Source organism: Nerophis ophidion, linkage group LG09 (genome assembly GCF_033978795.1).
Source record: "Nerophis ophidion isolate RoL-2023_Sa linkage group LG09, RoL_Noph_v1.0, whole genome shotgun sequence".
Taxonomy (NCBI): domain Eukaryota; kingdom Metazoa; phylum Chordata; class Actinopteri; order Syngnathiformes; family Syngnathidae; genus Nerophis; species Nerophis ophidion.
Genome location: NC_084619.1, coordinates 19910499 through 19934876, shown reverse-complemented (window position 1 = coordinate 19934876; position 24378 = coordinate 19910499). Strand labels below are relative to the sequence as shown.

Genomic DNA, 24378 nt, shown 5'->3' with positions numbered 1-24378 from the left:
ATTATATAAAGTTAAGTTAAAGTACCAATGATTGTCACACGCACACTAGGTGTGGTGAAATTTGACCCATCCCCTTGTTCACGAATCACCCCCTGGGAGGTGAGGGGAGCAGTGAGCAGCAGCGGTGCCGCGCCCGGGAATAATTTTTGGTGATTTAACCTCCAATTCCAAACCTTGATGCTGAGTGCCAAGCAGGGAGGTAATGGGTCCTATTTTTATAGTCTTTGGTATGACTGCTGGGGTTTGAACTCACGACCTACCTATCTTAGGGCCATTGAGTAGGAGGCTTAAGAGTAGTCTGTGTACAACTTGTATATATAGTGTAGTAGGATAGGTTGATTGGCAACACTAAATTGGCCCTAGTGTGTGAATGTTGTCTGTCTATCTGTGTTGGTCCTGCGATGAGGTGGTGACTTGTCCAGGGTGTACCCCGCCTACCGCCTGAATGAAGCTGAGATAATCTCCAGCGACCCCAAAAGGGAAAAGCGGTAGAAAATGAATGGATGGATAGCTAACAACACATTGTGTCCAAAATGTAAATATTTCATGTGATCCCCTCAGGTATGAAATTGACCACAACTGCAACAGCTTTTGATTTTCTCTGCCAGTTTATTAAAGGAATCTGCAATTAGAACCCGAAGAACAAGTATAGTCAAACATTACCATTTGCTATTAGCTTTGAAGTTTACGTCCACAGACCCACTTGTACCATGTCTTCCACTTTGAAATACAGTACTTTTAACATACAAGTATATTGGTAAATCAGAAAATTATTTTATGAAAATTAATAACTGATTAAATTAAAAAGTGTACACAATTGAATGTTTTCCTGCTGTGAAAATGTCAAGTGTTTCCAGTAGATCGCCCAACCTTGCCCTCTACTGCCCTCTGCTGGTCAATGTCGTAATAGCTCGTACTTTCCCAACAGTTGCAGTGTACACTTTGGCACCAAAATAGATGGCAGTTATTGTCCACGTACAACAATGATGATATAAACAACAATATACACAAAAGTATGTCTGTGAATAAAGGGACAAGCGGTATAAAATGAATGGTTGGATGTATTTACAGGTAGTCAAGTAGTGCGATGAGTGGTCTTCACAGCACACTATGGTTGTTTTAATGGAGACGAATAAATGTTTTGTGATAGAAAAATTCAGAAAATGCGCTCGGTCGTGGGTTTTTAAGTCTTTCAACATCTTTTTAAAAACATGATCCCACGAGCCTTGTGATTAGATGGCGACTTGACCGCAACGCCGAGAGGGACAAGCGGTAGGAATTGGATGGATGGATGGCTTTCATGAGAGCAGATGGTTTGTCCAAATGACCTCAGTTGTCCAAATTCAAATTGTCCTTAAACTAACCACTTTTTTCTTTTGTTGCTGGTCACGTGACACACCCCCATCACAAATGATATATCTGTGATGCAGCTTTCTTGTGCACTGAAACAATAAGGGGGCTTAAAATAATATTTACATCTATATTGTGATTCCTATTTATTATAAATCGATTCATAGTGTTTATGAATCTTTTTTTTTTTTTCAATCAATTGAAAACCCTAAAAGTGTATTGTGGACGTTTGTGTCCTTTGAGGTGAATTGTCTGCTCTATTTTTGTCCATAACTTTGGTTGAGTTCCTCTGAACAGACTTATTTCTTCTGAGAGGGTTTTGTTCCCATGTTTAATTTGAATATTTTCATTTCAAATGCATCGAAACAATAAATGGGTTGTACTTGTATAGCGCTTTTCTATCTTCAAGGTACTCAAAGCGCTTTGACATTACTTCCACATTTACCCATTCACACACACATTCACACACTGCCATGCAAGGCGCCAACCAGCACCCATCAGGAGCAAGGGTGAAGTGTTTTGCTCAGGACACAACGGATGTGACGAGGTTGGTACTAGGTGGGATTTGAACCAGGGACCCTCGGGTTGCGCACGGCCACTCTCCCACTGCGCCACGGAAATAATTGTAGCCCAATGGGTGAGGGTCAGCTAAAGGACAATAAAGTGTGTTGTACTTTTTTGTTAGATACTCTTGATGAACTTCAGTCCTACATTTTTTAGGTCATCCCCACACATACTCACTCTGCTTATATGTCATCCATCAACAGCTAAAAGGAGCTCTTGTAAACAGTTTAGAAAAAGTTTTAGTATAACATTTATACTATGTTTATTTATATTAATGATTGTCCGATCTTGAATGGGATTGTGCTGAACATTTTTCTGGGGATTAATAAAGTATAGAGCAGCATGGTAGCAGAGGGGTTAGTGCATGTGCCTCACAATACGAAGGTTCTGAGTAGTCCTGGGTTCAATCCCGAGTTCGGGATCTTTCTGTGTGGAGTTTGCATGTTCTCCCTGTGACTGTGTGGGTTCCCTTCGGGTACTCCGGCTTCCTCCCACTTCCAAAGACATGCACCTGGGGAAGGTTGATTGGCAACACTAAAAATTGGCCCTAGTGTGTGAATGAGAGTGTGAATGTTGTCTGTCTATCTGTGTTGGCCCTGTGATGAGTTGGCGACTTGTCCAGGGTGTACGCCGCCTTCCACAAGATTGTAGCTGAGATAGGCACCAGCGCCCCCCGCAACCCCAAGAGGGACAAGCGGTTGAAAATGTATGGATGGATTAATAAAGTATTTCTGATTCTGATACCAAATATAGTTTGGTTTGAATCAAGAACGGATTCTTAGTGAGTTGGAAGACTGTAATCCAGTGGTTCTTAACGAACCCTAGGGGTTCGGTGAGACAGCCTCAGGGGTTCGGTGGAGGTCAAGACACACCCGACTCATCATGTAAATAAAAACTTCTCCCTATCGCCGTATTATGGATACCCCCAAACAATGTTCCCGCTAGTTTTCCATCTGATTTGCAGGTGTGTAATTAGTTGTGAGTTCATGCACTGTGTTGGTTTTGTTCTTTGAACAAGGTGATCTTCATCCACGGTTCATTTTGTGCACCAGTAAAACAACATATAACTTTGTCTTGAAATTGAAAAAAATTAAAATTAAAATTCACTAAACAAGGGTTCGGTGAATGCGCATATGAAACCGGTGGGGTTTGTTACCTTCAACAAGGTTAAGAACCACTGCTCTAATCTGTGAAAGACAAACTCATCAGATGGCGTGGACAACCAAGAGGGACAGAGCGGATCCAACAGCGAGTCCCAGGGTGAGGAAGAAGGACATGACCACCCCTGTAGCCTCTGCCTGCTCTCGGGGAACCACTTTTGGCCCATAGATCATGGGCAGAGTACCCAAGTAGCCGTTGGAGAGCCCGAGCAGGCAGTTAAAGACCACTGGGTACGCATCATGAGTGAAGAGCACAGTGTGGAGGTGGTCCCTGGGCTGGTAGTTACAGAAGATGATGAGTGGCACCAAGGCTGACCTGCAAAGCACCAAAGCTGGTAGAACCCGGCTCGCGGGTCCAGGGACCTGCAGCCAGACCGTGGCTTGTCGGCCGCAGAAGTCCGCTACGTTGTACAGCAGGAAACAGGTGAGGGGCACAAAGTAGGTGGTGGTCCAGGGGCTCCCGCTGTCCTTGTTGACGGACTGGATGCCGGACGACACAGCGGGGAACACCAGGATGCTCACGCAGAACACGGAGAAGACGCTCAGACCGAGGACCCAGGTCTTCCTGAGGATCGGCTTCAATGGCGGGATGTGGAATGTCGTTGCTGCGTCGCTGCTCTCTGATGGATTGTTAAAGGGGGCGGCCTCCATGTAGCGTCTGCACGGAGGAAGAGCAGACGCCACATCATGAGGTCACATAGAGCCTTTCCCAGCTGACTTTGAGACAGGGTCATTAAAACAAAACACTTTTAGAATAACAAAGTAGTATTTTTTCTACTCATATTGATGTCGGTTCATTATCAGCAAAAATAAATCAGATGATATCCGCTTGCATGTGAAGTCTGCGATACAAAAAGTTCTGCGGCATGTTTACTTGTGCAAAGCATGTGAATCTCCTCCAATAAGGACTCCAGGTTGGCCTTTTCTTGTATTTGAATCAAGTCATTCACCAAATGAATGACTACTAGGTGCTAGCAGCTACACAACAGCCAAGCACACACTAGCACACAAACTACACAAATGTAATAGGTGTGCTTAAATGAACAATATCGCAGTCGAAAGCATGTGTCAATATAAATAAATATCAAATAAATATACACTGTGTTCCAAATTATTATGCAAAGTACATTTTACTCAAATTATCATAAATAATTGATGCAAATTTCAGTCAGTATAATGTTCAAGTTATCAGCAGTTAGAGTTTAATTCAAATTTCATTGAACAAATCTCAAAATGTATTTTTACAATAAATAAATACAATAAATACAGTGGGGCAAAAAAGTATTTAGTCAGCCACCGATTGTGCAAGTTTTCCCACTTAAAATGATGACAGAGATCTGTAATTTTCATCATAGGTACACTTCAACTGTGAGAAACAGAATGTGAAAAACAAAAATCCAGGAATTCCCATTGTAGGAATTTTAAAGAATGTATTTGTAAATTATGGTGGAAAATAAGTATTTGGTCAACCATTCAAAGCTCTCACTGATGGAAGGAGGTTTTGGCTCAAAATCTCAGGATACATGGCCCCATTCATTCTTTCCTTAACACGGATCAATCGTCCTGTCCCCCTTAGCAGAAAAACAGCCCCAAAGCATGATGTTTCCACCCCCATGCTTCACAGTAGGTGTGGTGTTCTTGGGATGCAACTCAGTATTCTTCTTCCTCCAAACATGACAAGTTGAGTTTAAACCAAAATGGATACATGGATGATACAGCAGAGGATTGGGAGAATGTCATGTGGTCAGATGAAACAAAAATAGAACTTTTTGGTATAAACTCAACAAAGTGCCTCAAAGGGCTGCACAAACCACAACGACATCCTCGGTAGGGCCCACATAAGGGCAAGGAAAAACTCGCCCCAGTGGGACGTCAACCATGATGACTATGAGAAACCTTGGAGAGGACCACATATGTGGGCTACCCCCCCCACCCCACACTAGGGGACCGAAAGCAATGGATGTGGAGCGGATCTAATATGATATTCACCAACCATCCGCTGCTCCAGCCATCTGAGCCATCTGGGGTTGCACGGCAACAATTTCTGCTTGTGAGCATTGTTTAGGGGTGGCCGAATATTAGCTTTAAGCACACTTGCAAACTTCTTGAGGATCCTACACCTAGTCATACCTCTTTGTTGCTTTGCAGTGGCCTTTTAGCAACTTCTCTCTTAATCCCATGAAGTTGTGTGGCAGATACTTTTTTTTTTATTTTGCCTTTAACTGCACAAACTCGCCTGTGCTCTGACTTAGCAACAAATGTCTTTACAGTTTGATGATCATGCATAAGTTTTTTGTAAATATCCAATATGTTCATACACTGAGCAATGTAGTTTACCATCTTACTTCTTCAGCACAAGGAGATGTTTTTTCGTCCCCATATCGCTTGAAACCTGTGACCTGCTTAATAATGTGGAACATCACTTTTAAGTAGTTTTCCTTTGATTGGGCTCACCTGGGAGACAATTTATAACAGGTTTCTGAGATTATTGTCAATGATCTACAGAGCCTTGAAACACAATACCATCCGTGAGTTTAATGGAAAAACAAAACAGAAAAATGTTTTTGACTCTTAAATCCAATTTGCATAATCATTTGGAACACAGTGTAGTTGCATATTACTTACACATAAGGTCTGTAAGACAGAAACGTATAAGAAAGTGTTCTGGACCAAATGGGTCCGTATCATTGAACTCACTGTGACCAAAAACATCAACACTCGACCTCTAAAGCATAAATCTGTCAAAAGATTAGTCTTTGTCATACCTACATTCTTCTGAAAAAATCTAATTGATTCATTCATAACATTCCACACATAAAACTATGATTTTTGCTGATATCGTATCAGACTAATTCAAAATAAAAGTTCCCATATCCCAAGCCTCATTTTTACTACAAAAAACTTGGATGAGAAGATGAAGGAATACTTTATGGATTTAGGTCTTATTTCTGGCTGCGCCATTCAAAAACAGTTTTGTGTTCAAGTGAAATCTTAAAAGCTTTATCATTTGGCAACAAACTGGTGAACTAATGCAGTTAATGTTCTTTACTCAGAACTAAATATCGTTATCTCATGCCACTGTGACACGTGAACTGTGTGACCAATGAAAGACGAAACGTACCCTCAGGCTCCAAATGTCATCTCTGCTAGTGATTACACTGCAAAAAGTCAGTGTTCAAAAACAAGGGAAAAAAAAAAATGAGGGGTATTTTATTTGAACTAAGCAAAATTATCTGCCAATAGAACAAGAAAATTCAGCTTGTCAAGACTTTCCAAAACCAGTAAAATTAATGAACCTCAATGAACCCAAACACACCTTAAAAAAAGTATATTCTCACTAATAACAAGTGTACTTTTCTTGGTAGAAAACAAATCAAACATTTTTGCTCAATATGTTGAAAAATATTCTTAAGTAAATGCTAGTGCCATTATCTTGACATAATGATATGCGCTTGGCAGGATTTTTTTTTCATGCTTGAAGTAAGAAATTATGACTTTAAAAAAGTAGTTTTATACTTGTGAGTGTTGACTACACAGCTTTGCAACAGTGGATATTCTAGTTTGAAGCATGTTTTACTCAATATAGGTAATCAAATCTCAGCAACAAGCTGTAATATCTTACTGAGATCATTTAGGACCAAAACCCTTAAAACAAGTAAAACCTTCAAACATAAAATCTGCTTAGTGAGAAGAATTATCTTATCAGACAGAAAATAAGCAAATACCACCTTTATTTGAGATATTTAATCTTACTTAGATTTCAGTTTTTGCAGTGCCTTCACAACACATTTGGAATAGAGTGTTTGACTCGTTGTGTACCTTGAAAAGGCCAGTTTGGGCAGCAGCAGGTAAGCAAAGATGCAGAGGAGAATGAAGATGTCTGCAGTCAGGAAGTAGGCCAGGGCGCTGTCTGTCACGTCCTCTGCCAGGGCGAGGTCTGCTACAGAGGCTACAGCGCTCAGTGTTCCTCCCATGGCCTGACCTGAGACACAATGTGCACTTCAATCACCTGACAGATACTAGTGCTAGTACGACTACTACACGTCAAGACTTAAAAGAAAAGGCAGCACATAAAGGCACCATGGTGAGTACTCACAACCCTCCATATATATTTCACATTAAGGTTAAATGAATACGTTATTTTAAAAGACACAAAACACCCTCAAAGCTCGACAATTACGTAATGGAGCAGTTCACCTTTACAGACACCTACCTGCACATGACTGGATATGTTCATTAGATTTAAGCATCATTCATCCATCCATTATCCCGTCAGGAAATAAGGAAAATAAAAAATCTTGCAACGTTATTAAAACACCTTTGTGAGCCTGAAGTATAAAAACTCTAAGACAAAAGCTTTAAAAACGTTTAAGAAATCACTTCTTAGAACAAGTACAATTGTGAAGCAAAAACACTGCCACACATTTGGGTCTGTTCTACTAAGATCCAAATAACACATGCTAAACTCTGAAATTGTGTGTACTACTAGTGGGCGTGTCGTAGGTGATCTACTAAGACCGAGGGCCTGATCTACTAAAGGTAAAGGTACTAAAACACATCCACTGATTTACTAAACCTGCGCACAGAGTAACTGAGCAAAATAAGGACCGCAATGCATTTAGCGTGTTTGTCTTCATGAATATGCAGAATATACGCTCATCATCAGAACATCCACAACACTGGGAGGAGAACGCGCAAAGAAAATTATTTAGCACAAAGTGGGATTTCTTATAACTAAAATGGTTATTGTGGGGCTGTTTTGTGTCTGTATTTAGTACGTCTAGAAAGGACGTACAAACAGACATTTGTGCAAAAATAGCTGTGAGAAAGGAGACAATCGCGCTGCAGCTTGGTCCTAATCAGCAAAATTATTTTATAAGTTTATAGTTACTGAATGACTTAAGGGGGATTTTATTTTTTTTATTTTTTTTTTGTCATGAAAAAGGGAGGTTTTTTGGGTTGGTGCACTAGATAAACTAATTGTAAGTTTATCTTGTGTTTTTTATGTTGATTTAATTTTTTTTTTAAATTACAAAAAAATAAAAATAATGATAAAAAAAATTATTCTGCGGCCCGGTACCAATCGAGTACCGACCCCAATGGTTGGGGACCACTGACTTAAGGGACATAAGTTGAATTTCTTGGTGTCTGCTGGTGTGTTTTTTTATGACATTTGTTTTTTAAGACATGTGGAAAAAAACTTATTGTAATATGCATTTTTATTTGTCTGAAACATTGCAACGCACACTCGTAGTTAGTGCCAGCATCTCCCAGGGCGCATCTTCAACACACTTGAAATATTGGTTTTATTGTAGATGCAATGCAGGACTAAAATGCCTAACTGCAGCATGTTTCAAAACATAGCAGAACGCCACCGGTAAGAGCATGATAACATGAATGTGCAGTCAATGAGTGTATCCAAGGTGAAAGTCACAAAGTTCATACAAAAACCTTAATTAAACAGGGCGATCTGCACCACTTTTCAATTGCATACACAGTCTCACTCCTAGTACACGTAATTTTATAGTTTGCACTTCCTGTTTAGCACGTAGTATTTGGATCTTTGGGGGATCAGGCCCTGTGAGTACAATTAACAACAAGTAGAAAAGTGGTGCAAGCCTTTCTATTTAAATTGTATTTTTATATGTACTATGCGGCTTTTACCAAATAATTTACTGCACACCCATTACATCATATGCTCCGACCTGTGCTATTTTGTTATATTGTGGAAAATGCAGCACAAATTTAATATGTACAATCTTTTCTGGGCGATACAGAAGTGCAACATCAACAGAACCTATTTTTAGCTCGCCGAGGTGCACCTTAGCAGGCGCCGTGGTGTTGAGATGGTGTGTCTAGACACAACAAAATGCATTTTGCAAGACATTTTTTCTTTGGGATATACCATAGAAGATATATTTTAAATAGGGATGTTCCTATCAATATTTTTGGCTTTACACCTGATCCGATTCCGAGACCCGGAAGCGATATTTTGACAATAGAATATAGAACTAAAAATGTTTTAGAGCAAGTAACTAAACACAATAACCCAGTTTTATAAAGCTTATCTTACTATATGTAGACTGTGCCTTTATTGTTGTAAATCAGATGATGTACAACATTTGTGGTACTAAATGCTAGACACATCTATTTAAAAAAATACGTTTCTTGTGCACAATACCGAAACAAAAGCAAAAACTACTATTGGCTCCCATTTTGAAAAAAATGGGTTTTGCCCTCAAAGCCTTCTTTTATCCAGAAACTTAATCCCTGTCTTTGTAAACAATAACAACAACAGAAACACCAAAAAAGTGATTTTCTAATAATAAGAACAAGAAAAATAAAACATATTGTTTTATCATGTATGGTTTCTATACTGCTACTTCAACAGATATCAATAGTATCACTTCTGCATCGATCACCCCTACTTTACATTAACATTTTAGTGGTTAGCTTCTTGTGTCGTCCTGCTCGGTGTGTAGCATGCCTAGCCATTAGGGGGTGTGGGAAAAAATTGATTCGAATTGCGATTCTCATGTTGTGCGATTCAGAATCGATTCTCATTTTTAAAAAATCGTTTTGTTTTTTTTGTTTTTGTTTTTTTAAATCAATTCAGCAAAACAATTCACAGCAATCTCAGCTACAATCGGGCGGAAGGCGGGGTACACCCTGGACAAGTCGCCACCTCATCGCAGGGCCAACACAGATAGACAGACAACATTCACACTCACATACTAAGGCCAATTTAGTGTTGCCAATCAACCTATCCCCAGGTGCATGTCTTTGGAGGTGGGAGGAAGCCGGAGTACCCGGAGGGAACCCACGCATTCACGGGGAGAACATGCAAACTCCACACAGAAAGATAGAAAGATCCCGAGTAGCTGAGATAGGCGCCAGCGCCCCCCGCGACCCCAAAAGGGAATAAGCGGTAGAAAATGGATGGATGGATGGAATTCACAGCAGTACCATAACAATGCAATCCTATTCCAAAACCAAACCAACAACACTCAGAACTGCAGTCAACAGAGCAATTGAGGAGACACAAACATGACACAGAACAAAACAAAAGTAGTGAAACAAAAATTAATATTATCAGCAATAGTATCAATATTAGTTATAATTTCAACATAGCAGTGATTAAAAATCCCTCATGGACATTATCATTAGACATTTATAAAAATAAAAAAAAAGAATAATAGTGTCACAGTGGCTTACACTTGCATTGCATCTCATAAGCTTGACAATAACACCATCCATCCATCCATCCATCATCTCCCGCTTATCCGAGGTCGGGTCGCGGGGGCAACAGCCTAAGCAGGGAAGCCCAGACTTCCCTATCTCCAGCCACTTCGTCTAGCTCTTCCCAGGGGATCCCGAGGCGTTCCCAGGCCAGCCGGGAGACATAGTCGTGCAAACGTGTCCTGGGTCTTCCCCGTGGCCTCCTACCGGTTGGACGTGCCCTAAACACCTCCCTAGGGAGGCGTTCGGGTGGCATCCTGACCAGATGCCCGAACCACTTCATCTGGCTCCTCTCGATGTGGAGGAGCAGCGACTTTACGTTGAGTTCCTCCCGGATGGCAGAGCTTCTCACCCTATCTCTAAGGGAGAGCCCCGCCACCCGGCGGAGGAAACTCATTTCGGCCGCTTGTACCCGTGATCTTATCCTTTCGGTCATGACCCAAAGCTCATGACCATAGGTGAGGATGGGAACGTAGATCGACCGGTAAATTGAGAGCTTTGCCTTCCGGCTCAGCTCCTTCTTCACCACAACGGATCGATACAACGTCCGCATTACTGAAGACGCCGCACCGATCCGCCTGTCGATCTCACGATCCACTCTTCCCTCACTCGTGAACAAGACTCCTAGGTACTTGAACTCCTCCACTTGGGGCAGGGTCTCCTCCCCAACCCGGAGATGGCACTCCACCCTTTTCCGGGCGAGAACCACGGACTCGGACTTGGAGGTGCTGATTCTCATTCCGGTCGCTTCACACTCGGCTGCGAACCGATCCAGTGAGAGCTGAAGATCCCGGCCAGATGAAGCCATCAGGACTACATCATCTGCAAAAAGCAGAGACCTAATCCCGTGGCCACCAAACCGGAACCCCTCAACGCCTTGGCTGCGCCTAGAAATTCTGTCCATAAAAGTTATGAACAGAATCGGTGACAAAGGACAGCCTTGGCGGAGTCCAACCCTCACTGGAAACGTGTCCGACTTACTGCCAGCAATGCGGACCAAGCTCTGGCACTGATCATACAGGGAGCGGACTGCCACAATAAGACAGTCCGATACCCCATACTCTCTGAGCACTCCCCACAGGACTTCCCGAGGGACACGGTCGAATGCCTTCTCCAAGTCCACAAAGCACATGTAGACTGGTTGGGCAAACTCCCATGCACCCTGAAGAACCCTGCCGAGAGTATAGAGCTGGTCCACAGTTCCACGACCAGGACGAAAACCACACTGTTCCTCCTGAATCCGAGGTTCGACTATCCGGCGAAGTCTCCTCTCCAGTACACCTGAATAAACCTTACCGGGAAGGCTGAGGAGTGTGATCCCACGATAGTTGGAACACACCCTCCGGTCCCCCTTCTTAAAGAGAGGGACCACCACCCCGGTCTGCCAAATCAGAGGTACCGCCCCCGATGTCCACGCGATGCTGCAGAGTCTTGTCAACCAAGACAGCCCCACAGCATCCAGAGCCTTAAGGAACTCCGGGCGGATCTCATCCACCCCCGGGGCGTTGCCGCCGAGGAGCTTTTTAACTACCTCAGCGACCTCAGCCCCAGAAATAGGAGAGTCCACTACAGATTCCCCAGGCACCACTTCCTCAAAGAAAGACGTGTTGGTGGGATTGAGGAGGTCTTCGAAGTATTCCCTCCACCGATCCACAACATCCGCAGTCGAAGTCAGCAGAACACCATCCGCACCATACACGGTGTTGATAGTGCACTGCTTCCCCTTCCTGAGGCGCCGTATGGTGGTCCAGAATCGCTTCGAAGCCGTCCGGAAGTCGTTTTCCATGGCTTCCCCGAACTCTTCCCATGTCCGAGTTTTTGCCTCCGCGACCGCTAAAGCTGCACACCGCTTGGCCCGTCGGTACCCGTCCACTGCCTCCGGAGTCCTATGAGCCAAAAGAACCCGATAGGACTCCTTCTTCAGCTTGACGGCATCCCTCACTGCTGGTGTCCACCAACGGGTTCTGGGATTGCCGCCCCGACAGGCACCAACTACCTTGCGGCCACAGCTCCAATCAGCCGCCTCGACAATAGAGGTTCGGAACATGGTCCACTCGGACTCAATGTCCCACACCTCCCTCGTGACATGTTCAAAGTTCTCCCGGAGGTGTGAATTGAAACTCTCTCTGACAGGAGACTCTGCCAGACGTTCCCAGCAGACCCTCACAATGCGCTTGGGCCTGCCAGGTCTGTCCGGCATCCTCCCCCACCATCGCAGCCAACTCACCACCAGGTGGTGATCGGTAGAAAGCTCCGCCCCTCTCTTCACCCGAGTGTCCAAAACATAAGGCCGCAAATCCGATGACACAACTACAAAGTCGATCATGGAACTGCGGCCTAGGGTGTCCTGGTGCCAAGTGCACATATGGACACCCTTATGTTTGAACATGGTGTTTGTTATGGACAATCCGTGACGAGCACAAAAGTCCAATAACAAAACACCACTCGGGTTTAGATCCGGGCGACCATTCTTCCCAATCACGCCTCTCCAGGTTTCACTGTCGTTGCCAACATGAGCGTTGAAGTCCCCTAGTAGGACAAGGGAATCACCCGGAGGAGCACTTTCCAGTACTCCCTCGAGTGTACCCAAAAAGGGTGGGTATTCTGAACTGCTGTTTGGTGCGTAAGCACAAACAACAGTCAGGACCCGTCCCCCCACCCGAAGGCGAAGGGAAGCTACCCTCTCGTCCACTGGGTTGAACTCAAACGTGCAGGCTTTGAGCCGGGGGGAAACGAGAATTGCCACCCCAGCCCGTTGCCTCTCACTGCCGGCAACGCCAGAGTGGAAGAGGGTCCAGTCCCTCTCGAGAGAACTGGTTCCAGAGCCCTTGCTGTGCGTCGAGGTGAGTCCGACTATATCCAGCCGGAACTTCTCTACCTCGCGCACTAGCTCAGGCTCCTTCCCCCCCAGTGAGGTGACGTTCCACGTCCCAAGAGCTAGCTTCTGTAGCCGAGGATCGGACCGCCAAGTGCCCTGCCTTCGGCTGCCGCCCAGCTCACAATGCACCCAACCTCTATGGCCCCTCCTATGAGTGGTGAGCCCATTGGAGGGATGACCCACGTTGCCTCTTCGGGCTGTGCCCGGCCGGGCCCCATGGGGACAGGCCCGACCACCAGGCGCTCGCCATCGTGCCCCAACTCCGGGCCTGGCTCCAGAGCGGGGCCCCGGTGACCCACGTCCGGGCGAGGGAAATCTGGGTTCATTTTGTTGTAATTCCATAGAAGTCTTTGAGCTGCTCTTTGTCTGATCACTCACCTAGGACCTGTTTGTCTTGGGAGACCCTACCAGGGGGCATGAAAGCCGCCAAACATAGCTCCTAGGATCATTGGGACACGCAAACTCCTCTACCACGGTAAGGTAGCAGCTCAGAGAGGACACACTGTATCCAATATTTTCACAAAGATAAAATAAGTCATATTTTTGTTTCATTTAAGAGTTAAAAAAAATGTACATTATTGAAATCAGTTGATAAAACATTGTTATTTACAATTATAAAAGCTTTTTACAAAAACCTACTACTCTGCTTGTATGTCAGCAGACTGGGGTAGATCCTGCTGAAATCCTATGTATTGAATAAATAGAGAATCCTTTTCAATCAGGAAAAAATTGTTTTTGAATCGAGAATCGTGTTGTATTAAAAAAAAAAAATCGATTGTGAATCAAATCGTGACCCAAGAATCGATATTGAATCGAATCCTGTGACACCCAAAGATTCACAGCCCTACTAAACATTCATTTTCCTCTAGTCCTCCTATGATAATATACTTGGAAAAAGGTCATTATTTTGCACCATGGGGGTGAACATTACTATATTAGAAGCGGCTTGTAGATAGACGATGTGCTTGTCGCAGTTTGCAACTTGACGGAATATTCTCTATCTCACGTCTGTATTAACAGTGCAATCGCCTCCTTTTTTTTTTTTCTTTTTACAAATTCAGATACAAAACAGCGGCTGCAAAACAGTGTCAGTCTTGATTAATCACATGGTGATCGCTAACTGATTATGTTTGCATCTCCTGCTCCCAGAATTGTGGGCGTTCTGAGAATCAGCATATTTTCTGCAAATAAATGAAGACAAACACGCTTAATGGATTGCGCTCTCCATCGGGTTAATTACACAGACGCAACCTTCTGCACACAAGCTAAGGAGATCAAATTTGTGTGGGCTATCAAGTTTTAATACATGCAAACATTTAGTAGATCAGGCTCCAACTGTCTAACTTTTGCAAGCAAATGTTTTTCATTAACAACAATCTGTTTAAACCAGTCTATATTGTTTATTGTTTTGTTTTGTTATATATTGTAACATGAGTATTAAGTATCATATTGTGAGTTGACAATTCCGCAACACCCCTACGAAACAAAAATCTTATTAGTGAGGCAGAAGTCCAAACAAACATGCTCAACCCTTAGAAAGTATTAATGGGTGCTGAATCCTTGAAAAAAAATTTAAACATTGGGTACAAAAAGTTCAGGACGGATTGCGTATGTTGCCATTTAAAGCCATCTTTTAAATTAATAATGCATAAATATATTTTTTTAGAATATGCAGAGGGACAAAAAAATGAGCTGTGAGGCAAAATGGCCGCACGTTGAGCTCCTGTGCTGTTTGATTGATTTAAACTTTTATTAGTAGATTGCACAGTTTAGTACATATTCTGTGCAATTGATGACTAAATAGTAACGCCCGAATAATTTTTTCAACTTGTTTAAGTCGGGGTCCACGTTAATCAATTCATGGTAAGCAGCAGACTGCAGTACCTGCTATGAGAGCCTGAGAGATCCTCATGGGGAAGTGACCGCTGATACCAAACACACTGCCACAGAAGATGTTGGAAGCTCCGCTGACGATGGCCACGCTGACCAAAGTGCCTGTGAAGAACTCAGACTTGCAGTGGGAGACGTCCACCTTCACCAGCACCGTGGTCACAACAAACACCAGCAGAATGACAAAGAGGGACGACAGGATGCGCACATTTGGAGACAGCCTGAAAAAATGACAACACATACAAAATGGAGCAGACTGATTTCACAGTTCAGTAGCTATGCAGAACAATAGAGCAACACAACAAATAAAGATTTGTTTTTATATATATTCAATAGAGATCAGCGATTTCATTATAAAGAAGAATAAGTTCATTTAGAGTTTTTGAATAATAACTTAGTCTGACAGGTTTTAGTTTAGCCATGAAAACTATTTCTAATGTCATAATTAAGGATTGAACTTTGCTTGACAACAAGTAGCCATGTGGACCAAGAAAAAGTACTTCAACTATTCTGTTCATTGTCTTGCTGAAATTGCAAGATAGTTAAAATGTTGGTTTCGTGATAAAGTTTTATCATGAAACACACATGATTTTTGTAGTCTGTAATTAATGTGTCAAATTATGCATCTATGTAAGTAAGACATTGTGAATGAGTGAGTGTTACAAAAACATAAGATACATACCACAGTATTGTGACCTTTGTTTATGGATATTTTTTTAAGATGAGAAAAATGGGAATGAAAGGTGCATGTGACCTGTTGACGAGGATGTAGTTGAGAATCAAACACAGCACCGAGGGCACCGTAGACGCAAACGTTAGGTAACTTTCAAAGTAGTCCTGTGAATAGACAGAGAAACAATTTGTTATTGCAGTTGCTTGACAATTGAAAAAAACTTTAAATGAGTCAGTGCGTCACTGATCCATGGAGTACACAGAAGGCCTTATCTACTAAGATCCAAATAATAGATGCTTTAAACGAAGTGTACTACCAGCTGTCACCATGGAGACACTCATTTCTCTCCACATTTATGGCATAATATGGACCAACCTGTGGCGTCTTGTCACGTTGTTGACATGCAACGCACAAATACAAAATGCAAAACCAGTGTAGTTGGCATGATGTGTAAATTGTAAATAAAAACAGAATACAATGATTTGCAAATCCTTTTAAATTTATATTCAATAGCATACACTGCAAAGACAAGATATTTAATGTTCGGACTGAGAAATTTGTTATTTTTTTGCAAATAATCATTAACTTAGAATTTAATGGCAGCAACAAATTGCAAAAAAGTTGGCACAAGGGAATTTTTACCACCGTGTTACATGGCCTTTCCTTTTAAGAACACTCAGTAAATGTGTGGGAACTGAAGAGACCAATTTTTGAAGGTTTTCAGGTACAATTCTTTCCCATTCTTGCTTGATGTACTGCTTAAGTTGTTCAACAGTCTGGGGTCGCAGTTGTCGTATTTTCTGCTTTTTAATGTGCCACACATTTTCATTAGGAGACAGGACTAGACTACAGACAGGCCAGTCGAGTACCGCACTCTTTCACTACGAAGTCACACTGTTGTAACACGTGCGGAATGTGGCTTGGCATTGTCTTGCTGAAATAAACAGGGGCGTCCATGAATAAGACGTTGCTTGGATGGCAACATGTGTTGCTACAAAACATGTATGTACCTTTCAGCATTAATGGTGCCTTCACAGATGTGTAAGTTGCCCATGTCTTGGGGACTAATAAACCCCCATACCATCACAGATGCTGGCTTTTGAATTTTGCACCTATAACAATCCGGATGGTTATTTTCCTTTGGTTTGGAGGACACGACGTCCACAGTTCCCAAAAACAATTTGAAATGTAGACTCGTCAGACCACAGAACACTTTTCCACTTTGCATTAGTTTATCTGAGAAAAGTTGTTCTTGAACTGTTTTTGAACAAATGAATGAGCAAATTGTCAAAGTGCTGACTTTCGCCCCATCCTTGTTTGTGAATGATTAAGCATTTCATGGAAGCTGCTTTTATACCCAATCATGGCACCCACCTGTTCCCAATTAGCCTGTTCACCTGTTGGATGTTCCAATTAAGTGTTTGATGAGCATTCCTCAACTTTCTCAGTCTTTTTTGCCACTGGTCCCAGCTTCTTTGAAACTTCCAAATTAGTTAATATTTGTAAAAAATAACAAAGTTTACCAGTTCGAACATTACTTATCTTGTTTTTGGAGTCTATTCAATTGAATATGAGTTAAAAAAAGATTTGCAAATAATTGAATTCTGTTTTTATTTACGATTTACACAAAGTGCCATCTTCACTGGTTTTTGGTTTTGTATATATGTTTATATACAACCTTCTTCGGTATATATTGAAGCACGATAGAGACAACAGCCCTTAGCTATAAAATTACATTGCTGAATAGATGGGAATAGATGATATTTCTGTTTTATTTCTGACACTTCAAATATGACAAGTACATAGATGTATGCTGCAGGTTCGCTCAAAAACTCTATCACCATTCAACCCATGGCTCAGTCACAGATTTCGAGTTGGGGATGTTTATTAGACCAAGTCCAAGTCACCAGTGCACAGTGTGCAAAAATACATACAGTGCAAAAAATGGTAAAAATGAAAAGTAAATACAAAAAAAAAAAAGTATTTACAAAATGCAGGAATTAAAAAAAATCATCTGCCACTCAACAATCCCCAAACACTGTTTGCCCTATTCTCCAACTCTCCACAACCAACCTGCTTACCTACTTCCACCCCGACTGATTGAACAGTCTACCTAAAATAGTCCAAGCCCCTCCCTCGGGCATACCACTGACATGGGAAAAGGGTGAAAAAACAAGCTTCAAATGAAACTGATTATTTAGCGACTCCATGAATAAATTAGTCCACTTAAAGACCACTTGGCCTAGTCCACTGGTCAATGCGCACTTGGATAATGCCATTTGCGCACTAATATAATTCCATCTGAATGCGCAGTGTCTTTTTGACTGAACTCCACATGACGCCATGACAACAGCATAAAGCTCGGTGAGTCTCTCTTGTGTGTGTGCTTGGGTCTCGCAATGTGGTGTACATCTGACTAGACCCCATTAAAAACGTTATATTCTACGAGTCACAACACTAACATTGTCTTTGTGACAGTGTGCTTGCTCCCGCTGTCAGCGTGCAAGTGCGTCCTCGCTGTCCTGGCCAGAGAGAACAAGTGACGGCGTGATACAAGCGCACCGTCACAATGTAATATTCTCTCTCAATCGATTGAGCGCAATCGCCTCCTTTCTCACAGCCACCTATGCGCAACTCTGCTCAAATAAAGACGCAAAACAGTGGCCGCAGAACAGTATTGTCTTGATAAACCACAATGCGAGTAGACGAGCTGTGTGTGTGCTATCATGTTTGCATGTGTTTTAATACATGCAAAACTTTAGTAGATCGGACCCTTACTACCGGTACATTATAGTAAACATACACTTGGTTTTCTAGCTTACAGATCTAAGTTTCCTAAAGTCTAGAAGCATTTCTAATGTGGTTCATGTGTTCTTGTTGCATGTCGAAAGACACTGCCCAGTCAAAAAAGTCCCATGGATCCCTTGCACACATACACTTGAACTTACACACACGTACACAAGGGGTCTATTGTGCATACTGTAAAGAGCCCTCCTGTTGGTCATACTCACACTGAAGTCAGATCGTCGCTCCTCAGTGCCGTTACTCATTTTGTAAAGCCAGTAGCTTTTGGCTGTGATGAAGAAGTTCCATGGCAGCAGTGAGCCAATGCCCATCAGGAAGAAGATGATGTAGACCAAACAGTAGCGGTCATCGGGAATGGAGCGTTTGGCCAGGGTCGAATTATCGCTCTCCTCATCCTCTGATGAAGTGTCGTTGTCAAGGTGAACGGGTAAATAGGAGGAGTTGAGGTTTCTTGTTTCGCCCATTTGTACCGTGTGAACGTGTAGCACGCTCACCAATATGGGCCCAAAAATACAGAAAGCGTCATATAGAAATCTGCGAATTAGATAAAGAAAGGCCTGTTAAATTCAAAGTTACAGCTATTTCAAATCTAAAGTAAAAAAGCATACTTTGATTTCCCCAGAAAACAAATTGGTGTATTGGGAGTTTGGGACCATGGTCTTCTTGATATTTCTTCAACATGTACTCACTGTAATACAAACACAATATAAAAAAGAGAAATGTAATTCATTATTGAGTATATGATCTTATGAACCCTAAACGATCTAACAAAATCCAACACGAGAGCAGTGTTTAAAAGTGCAACGTCATTGTTGATGAAGTGCATTTATTGGGGGGGTTAAGGTTATGGCAAGCAGAAAAAATGTTTATTTCACCAATGTTCCCTAAAATACTCATTGAGGCTATAAAGTCTGTTTTATTCGATTAATCAAACAAACTAATCGATAGATTCCTCAATTACTGTGCTTAAGTAATAGATAGCTGCAGTCTTATAGACAATTAGCGTACACCTTTAATTAATCAACAATCAATTCCATACAACAGCACGGTAGAAGGACGCATGCCCAACAGTCCAGTGATTGGGATTCAAATCTCCGTTGGAACAACTCTGTGGTATAGACATGTTTTCTCCAAGTACTCTACCTTCCTCCCACTTTTTAAAAACACGGTAAGTTAATTAGAGGCTCTAAATAGTCCTTAAATGTGAATGTGAATGGTTGTTTGTCTATATATGTTGCGCTGTTATTGACTTAGGGCCAATACAGCCTTTTCTGAAATAGCTCACATATACAGTCATGGTCAAAAAATTACATACACTTGTAAAGAACATAATGTCTTAGACTTAGACTGCCTTTTATTGTCATTCAAATTTGAACTTTACAGTACAGATAAGAACAACATTTTGTTGTATTAGCTCATGGTGCAAAATAAAAGAATCACAATAATGTCATGGCTGTCTTGAGTTTCCAATAATTTCTACAATTGTTATTTTTTTGTGATAGTGGTTGGAGCACATACTTGTTGGTCACAAAAAATATTCATGAAGTTTGGTTCTTTTATGGATTTATTATGGGTCTACTGAAAATGTGACCAGATCTGCTGGGTCAAAAGTATACATACAGCAATGTTAATATTTGGTTACATGTCCCTTGGCAAGTTTCATTGCAATAAGGCGCTTTTGGTAGCCATCCACAAGCTTCTGGTTTAATTTTTGACCACTTCTTTTGACAAAATTGGTGCAGTTTAGTTAAAGTTAAAGTTAAAGCATCAATGACTGTCACACACACACTAGGTGTGGTGAAATGTGTCCTCTGCATTTGACCCATCTCCTTGATCAAGTGAAGGGAGCAGTGGGCAGCAGCGGTGCCGCGCCCGGGAATCATTTATGGTGATTTAACCCCCAATTCCAACCCTTGATGCTGAGTGCCGAGCAGGGAGGCAATGGGTCCCATTTTTTTATAGTCTTTGGTATGACTCGGCCAGTGTTTGAACTCCCAACCTACCGATCTCAAGGCGGACACTATAACCCAGTGGGTTCTTAACCTTGTTGGAGGCACCGAACCCCACCAGTTTCATATGCGCATTCACCGAACCCTTCTTTAGTGAAAAATGAAATGTTTTTTTTTTTTTCAAATTCAAAACAAAGTTGTATGTTTTTGGTAACACTTTAGTATAGGGGAACATATTCTAAGTAACAAACACTTAATTTTGAGTTATTTGGACATTAGGGGAACATATTCTAAGTAATAGAATATGTTAGTTATATGGTTAGGGTTAGGGTCAGGGCTAGAGGGTTAGGGTTATAATAAGACCATGCCGAATAAGGCATTAATTAGTACTTAATGACTAGTTAAGAACCAATATGCTACTAATTTGCATGTTAATGAGCAACTAATTAATGGTGAATATGTTCCCCATACTAGTGTTACCATATTTTTTTTTTACTGGTGCACAAAATCAACCATGCATGAACATCACCTTGTTCAAACAACAAAACCCAACACAATGCATAAACTCACAACAAATTACACACCTGCAAATCAGTCAGCTGTTGCCGTAACTGTAATATGCCAACAGGGAGAAGTTTGTATTTATACGAAGAGTCGGGTGTGTTTTGATCTCCGCCGAACCCCTGAGGTCGACTCACCGAAGCCCTAGGGTTCGATCGAAACCTGGTTAAGAACCACTGCTCTAACCAGTAGGCCACTGATCAGCTAAATTTGTTGGTTCTCTGACATGGACTTGTTTCTTCAGCACTGTCCAAACGTTTAGGTCAGGACTTTGGGAAAGCCATTCTAAAACCTTAATTCTAGCCTGATTTAACCATTATTTATTTGTGTCTGGGCTCAATGTCCTGTTGGAACACCCAACTGCGCCCAAGACCCAAACTCCGGGCTGATGATTTTAGGTTGTCCTGAATTTTCCTCCAGAAGGTCTTATCTTTGTCCATGTGATGTTAGATGAGCTGTTTGGCCACATTACCCAGCAATATGTTTGGGGGAGAAAAGCTGAGGCCTTTAATCCCAGGAACACCATATCTACCGTCAAGCATGGTAGTGGTAGTATTACGCTCTGGGTCTCTTTGGCTGCCAATGGAACTGTTGCTTTAAAGAGATTAAATAGGGCAATGAAAATGGAGGATTACCTCCAAATTCTTCAGGACAACCTAAAATCATCAGCCAAGATGTTGGGTTTTAGGCGCAGTTGGGTGTTCCAACAGGACAATGACCCCAAACACATGTCAAAAGTGGTAGAGGAATGGCTAAATCAGGCTAGAATTAAGGTTTTAGAATGGCCTTCCCGAAGTCCTGGCTTAAACGTGTGGACAATGCTGAAGAAACAAGTCCATGTCAGAAAACCAACTAATTTAGCTGAACTGCACCAATTTTATCGAGGGGGGGTCAAAATGTCAACCAGCAGCTTGTGGATGGCTACCAAAAGTGCCTTGTTGCAGTGAAATTTGCCAAGGGACATGTAACCAAATATTAACATTGCTGTATGTATACTTTTGACCCAGCAGATTTGGTCACATTTTCTGTAGACCCATTATAAATTCATAAAAGAACCAAACTTCATGAAGGTTTTTCGTGACCAACAAGTACGTGCTCCAATCACTTGATCACAAAAAAATAAGAGTTGTAGAAATCATTGGAAACTCAAGACAGCCACGACATCATGTTCTTTACAAATGTATGTAAACTTTTGATTGCGACTGTATATAACCAGAACAAGGAACTGAATAGATGGACAATAGGAGTGTGGGGAAAAATCGATTCGAATACGAATCGAATCGAATACGTTGTGCGATTCAGAATCGATTCTCGTTTTTTTTTAAATATATATATTTTTTTTATATATAAATATTTTTTTTTTATCAATCCAAAAAAACACTACATAGCAATACCATAAAAATGCAATCCAATACCAAAACCAAACCTGACCCAGCAACACTCAGAACTGCAATAAACAGCAATTGAGGAGACACAAACACGGCAGAACAAACCAAAAGTAGTGAAACAAAAATGAATTTTATCAACAAAAGTATCAATATTAGTTATAATTTCAGCATAGCATTGATTAAAAATCCCTCATTTACATTATCATTAGACATTTATGAAAAAAATAAAAAGAATAATAGTGTCACAGTGGCTTACACTTGCATCGCATCTCATAAGCTTGACAACACACTGTGTCCAATGTTTTCACAAAGATAAAATAAGTCATATTTTTGGTTATTTTAATGGTAAAAACAAATTTACATTATTGGAATCAGTTGATTAAACATTGTCCTTTACAATTACAAAAGCTTTTAAAAAAAATCTACTAGTCTGCTAGCGTGTCAGCAGACTGGGGTAGATCCTACTGAAATCCTATGTATTGAATGAATACAGAATCGTTTTGAATCGAAGAAATATCGTTTTGGAATCGAGAATCGCGTTGAATCGAAAAAAAAATTGATATATTATCAAATCGCGACCCCAAGAATCGATATTGAATCGAATCGTGGGACACCCAAAGATTTGCAACCCTAAAGGACAACCATGACCTGTTAGAAGGATATTAATCTGTACAGAAAACAATCTCAACTGTGTGTGACTTGGAATCTTATGAAGTTCTAGCAGGTCCTTCTTGGAAAATACTCACAATTCTGATGATGAGGAATGTGACATCCACTATGGATATTGTTTTCTACTGTGCCAACTGCATGAGTGGCTGCAAGACTGTCCTGTGACAACTTTGTGTGATAGGGATGCAAATGCAAGGGAAGTCACAGCAATCATCACACACAAACACATGCACACACACACAAACGAGGTGAACTATGTTGCATGTACAGAGTTTAAATCATTCTACGTTGAATCCACTATGGAATGAAAACAGCAAGTCAGCACAAAGCAAGCCAAAGTTGTCTATAGACAACTTTGGCTTGCTTTGTGCTGACTTTACATATATGTTAAGGAGGAAGAAGTCTCTTCACATGACAGTGGAAAGAGCTATGACACATACTAACTCAAGACTGCTGACGGAGCAAGTTAGTTTGGAAATCTGCAAAGGTTTTTTTTTTTACCGCTTTTAATTGTGATGTTAATGTGCTAGTGGTTGATATGCTAGTAGCTTTACATTGACACAACTCGCTAAAACAATTTGACTCATACACATACGCGTACAGGTCACCCGTTTGACGCTGTATATGTAAATATACAAACATACCTCAATATCGCCAAGTTATTCGCTACTATGTATTTTCCTGTCACAACGACAGAAATGTCCGCCAGTCCTCTGGTGTTTTCTGCTCCAGTGCACCGAGAAAAAGCAAGTGACACAAAAACGAATCCATTCTGTTGACTATCAACATTCTCATTTGGTTCGTGTTTTCAGAGTAAAGGACATGTCAATTACACGTGCTTTTCTACACAGTCTAAAATATAAATTGCTTGCTTGGAATTATTTATTATGTCATTTAAATATGTGTTTGATGTTATAAAACGAAATAAAACCGAATATATGGTTGTTTGAAATAATCACTGCTGTAATTTTGAAATGTACACCGGATGTTACACACTTGGGCGAGATCCAGTGGCGATGTTCCAAAAAAAAAATAATAATAATAATGAAAATTGTGGTTCAATTCGTAATGTTTTCAGATTAGACAAAAGACCTATGAATATTTTCTAAATAATGGTCTTTTTTGAAAGCATTTTGCTACACTTGTACATTCTCTGAAAATGTTCATTGTGATAGAATGTCATTTGCTGTGTACAACGGTTCTATACGATCTAATTATTGTATCTATCATGTATACTACTCTTTAATAGAGT

General features: G+C 41.3%; 1 protein-coding gene across 1 annotated transcript; it reads right to left on the bottom strand.

Annotated features, from left to right (window-relative positions):
- Positions 1–589: 589 nt before the first annotated feature.
- On the bottom strand, positions 590–23934 carry slc29a3 (solute carrier family 29 member 3). The gene is made up of 7 exons (XM_061910509.1): positions 23771–23934; positions 19168–19247; positions 18766–19093; positions 15836–15918; positions 15076–15302; positions 6894–7056; positions 590–3732 (listed from the first exon to the last, which is right to left on the bottom strand). Exons 3-7 carry the CDS (start codon positions 19021–19023, stop codon positions 3120–3122), a joined length of 1344 nt encoding a protein of 447 aa, XP_061766493.1. The 5' UTR covers positions 19024–19093; positions 19168–19247; positions 23771–23934; the 3' UTR covers positions 590–3119.
- Between the last annotated feature and the right edge of the window lie 444 nt (positions 23935–24378).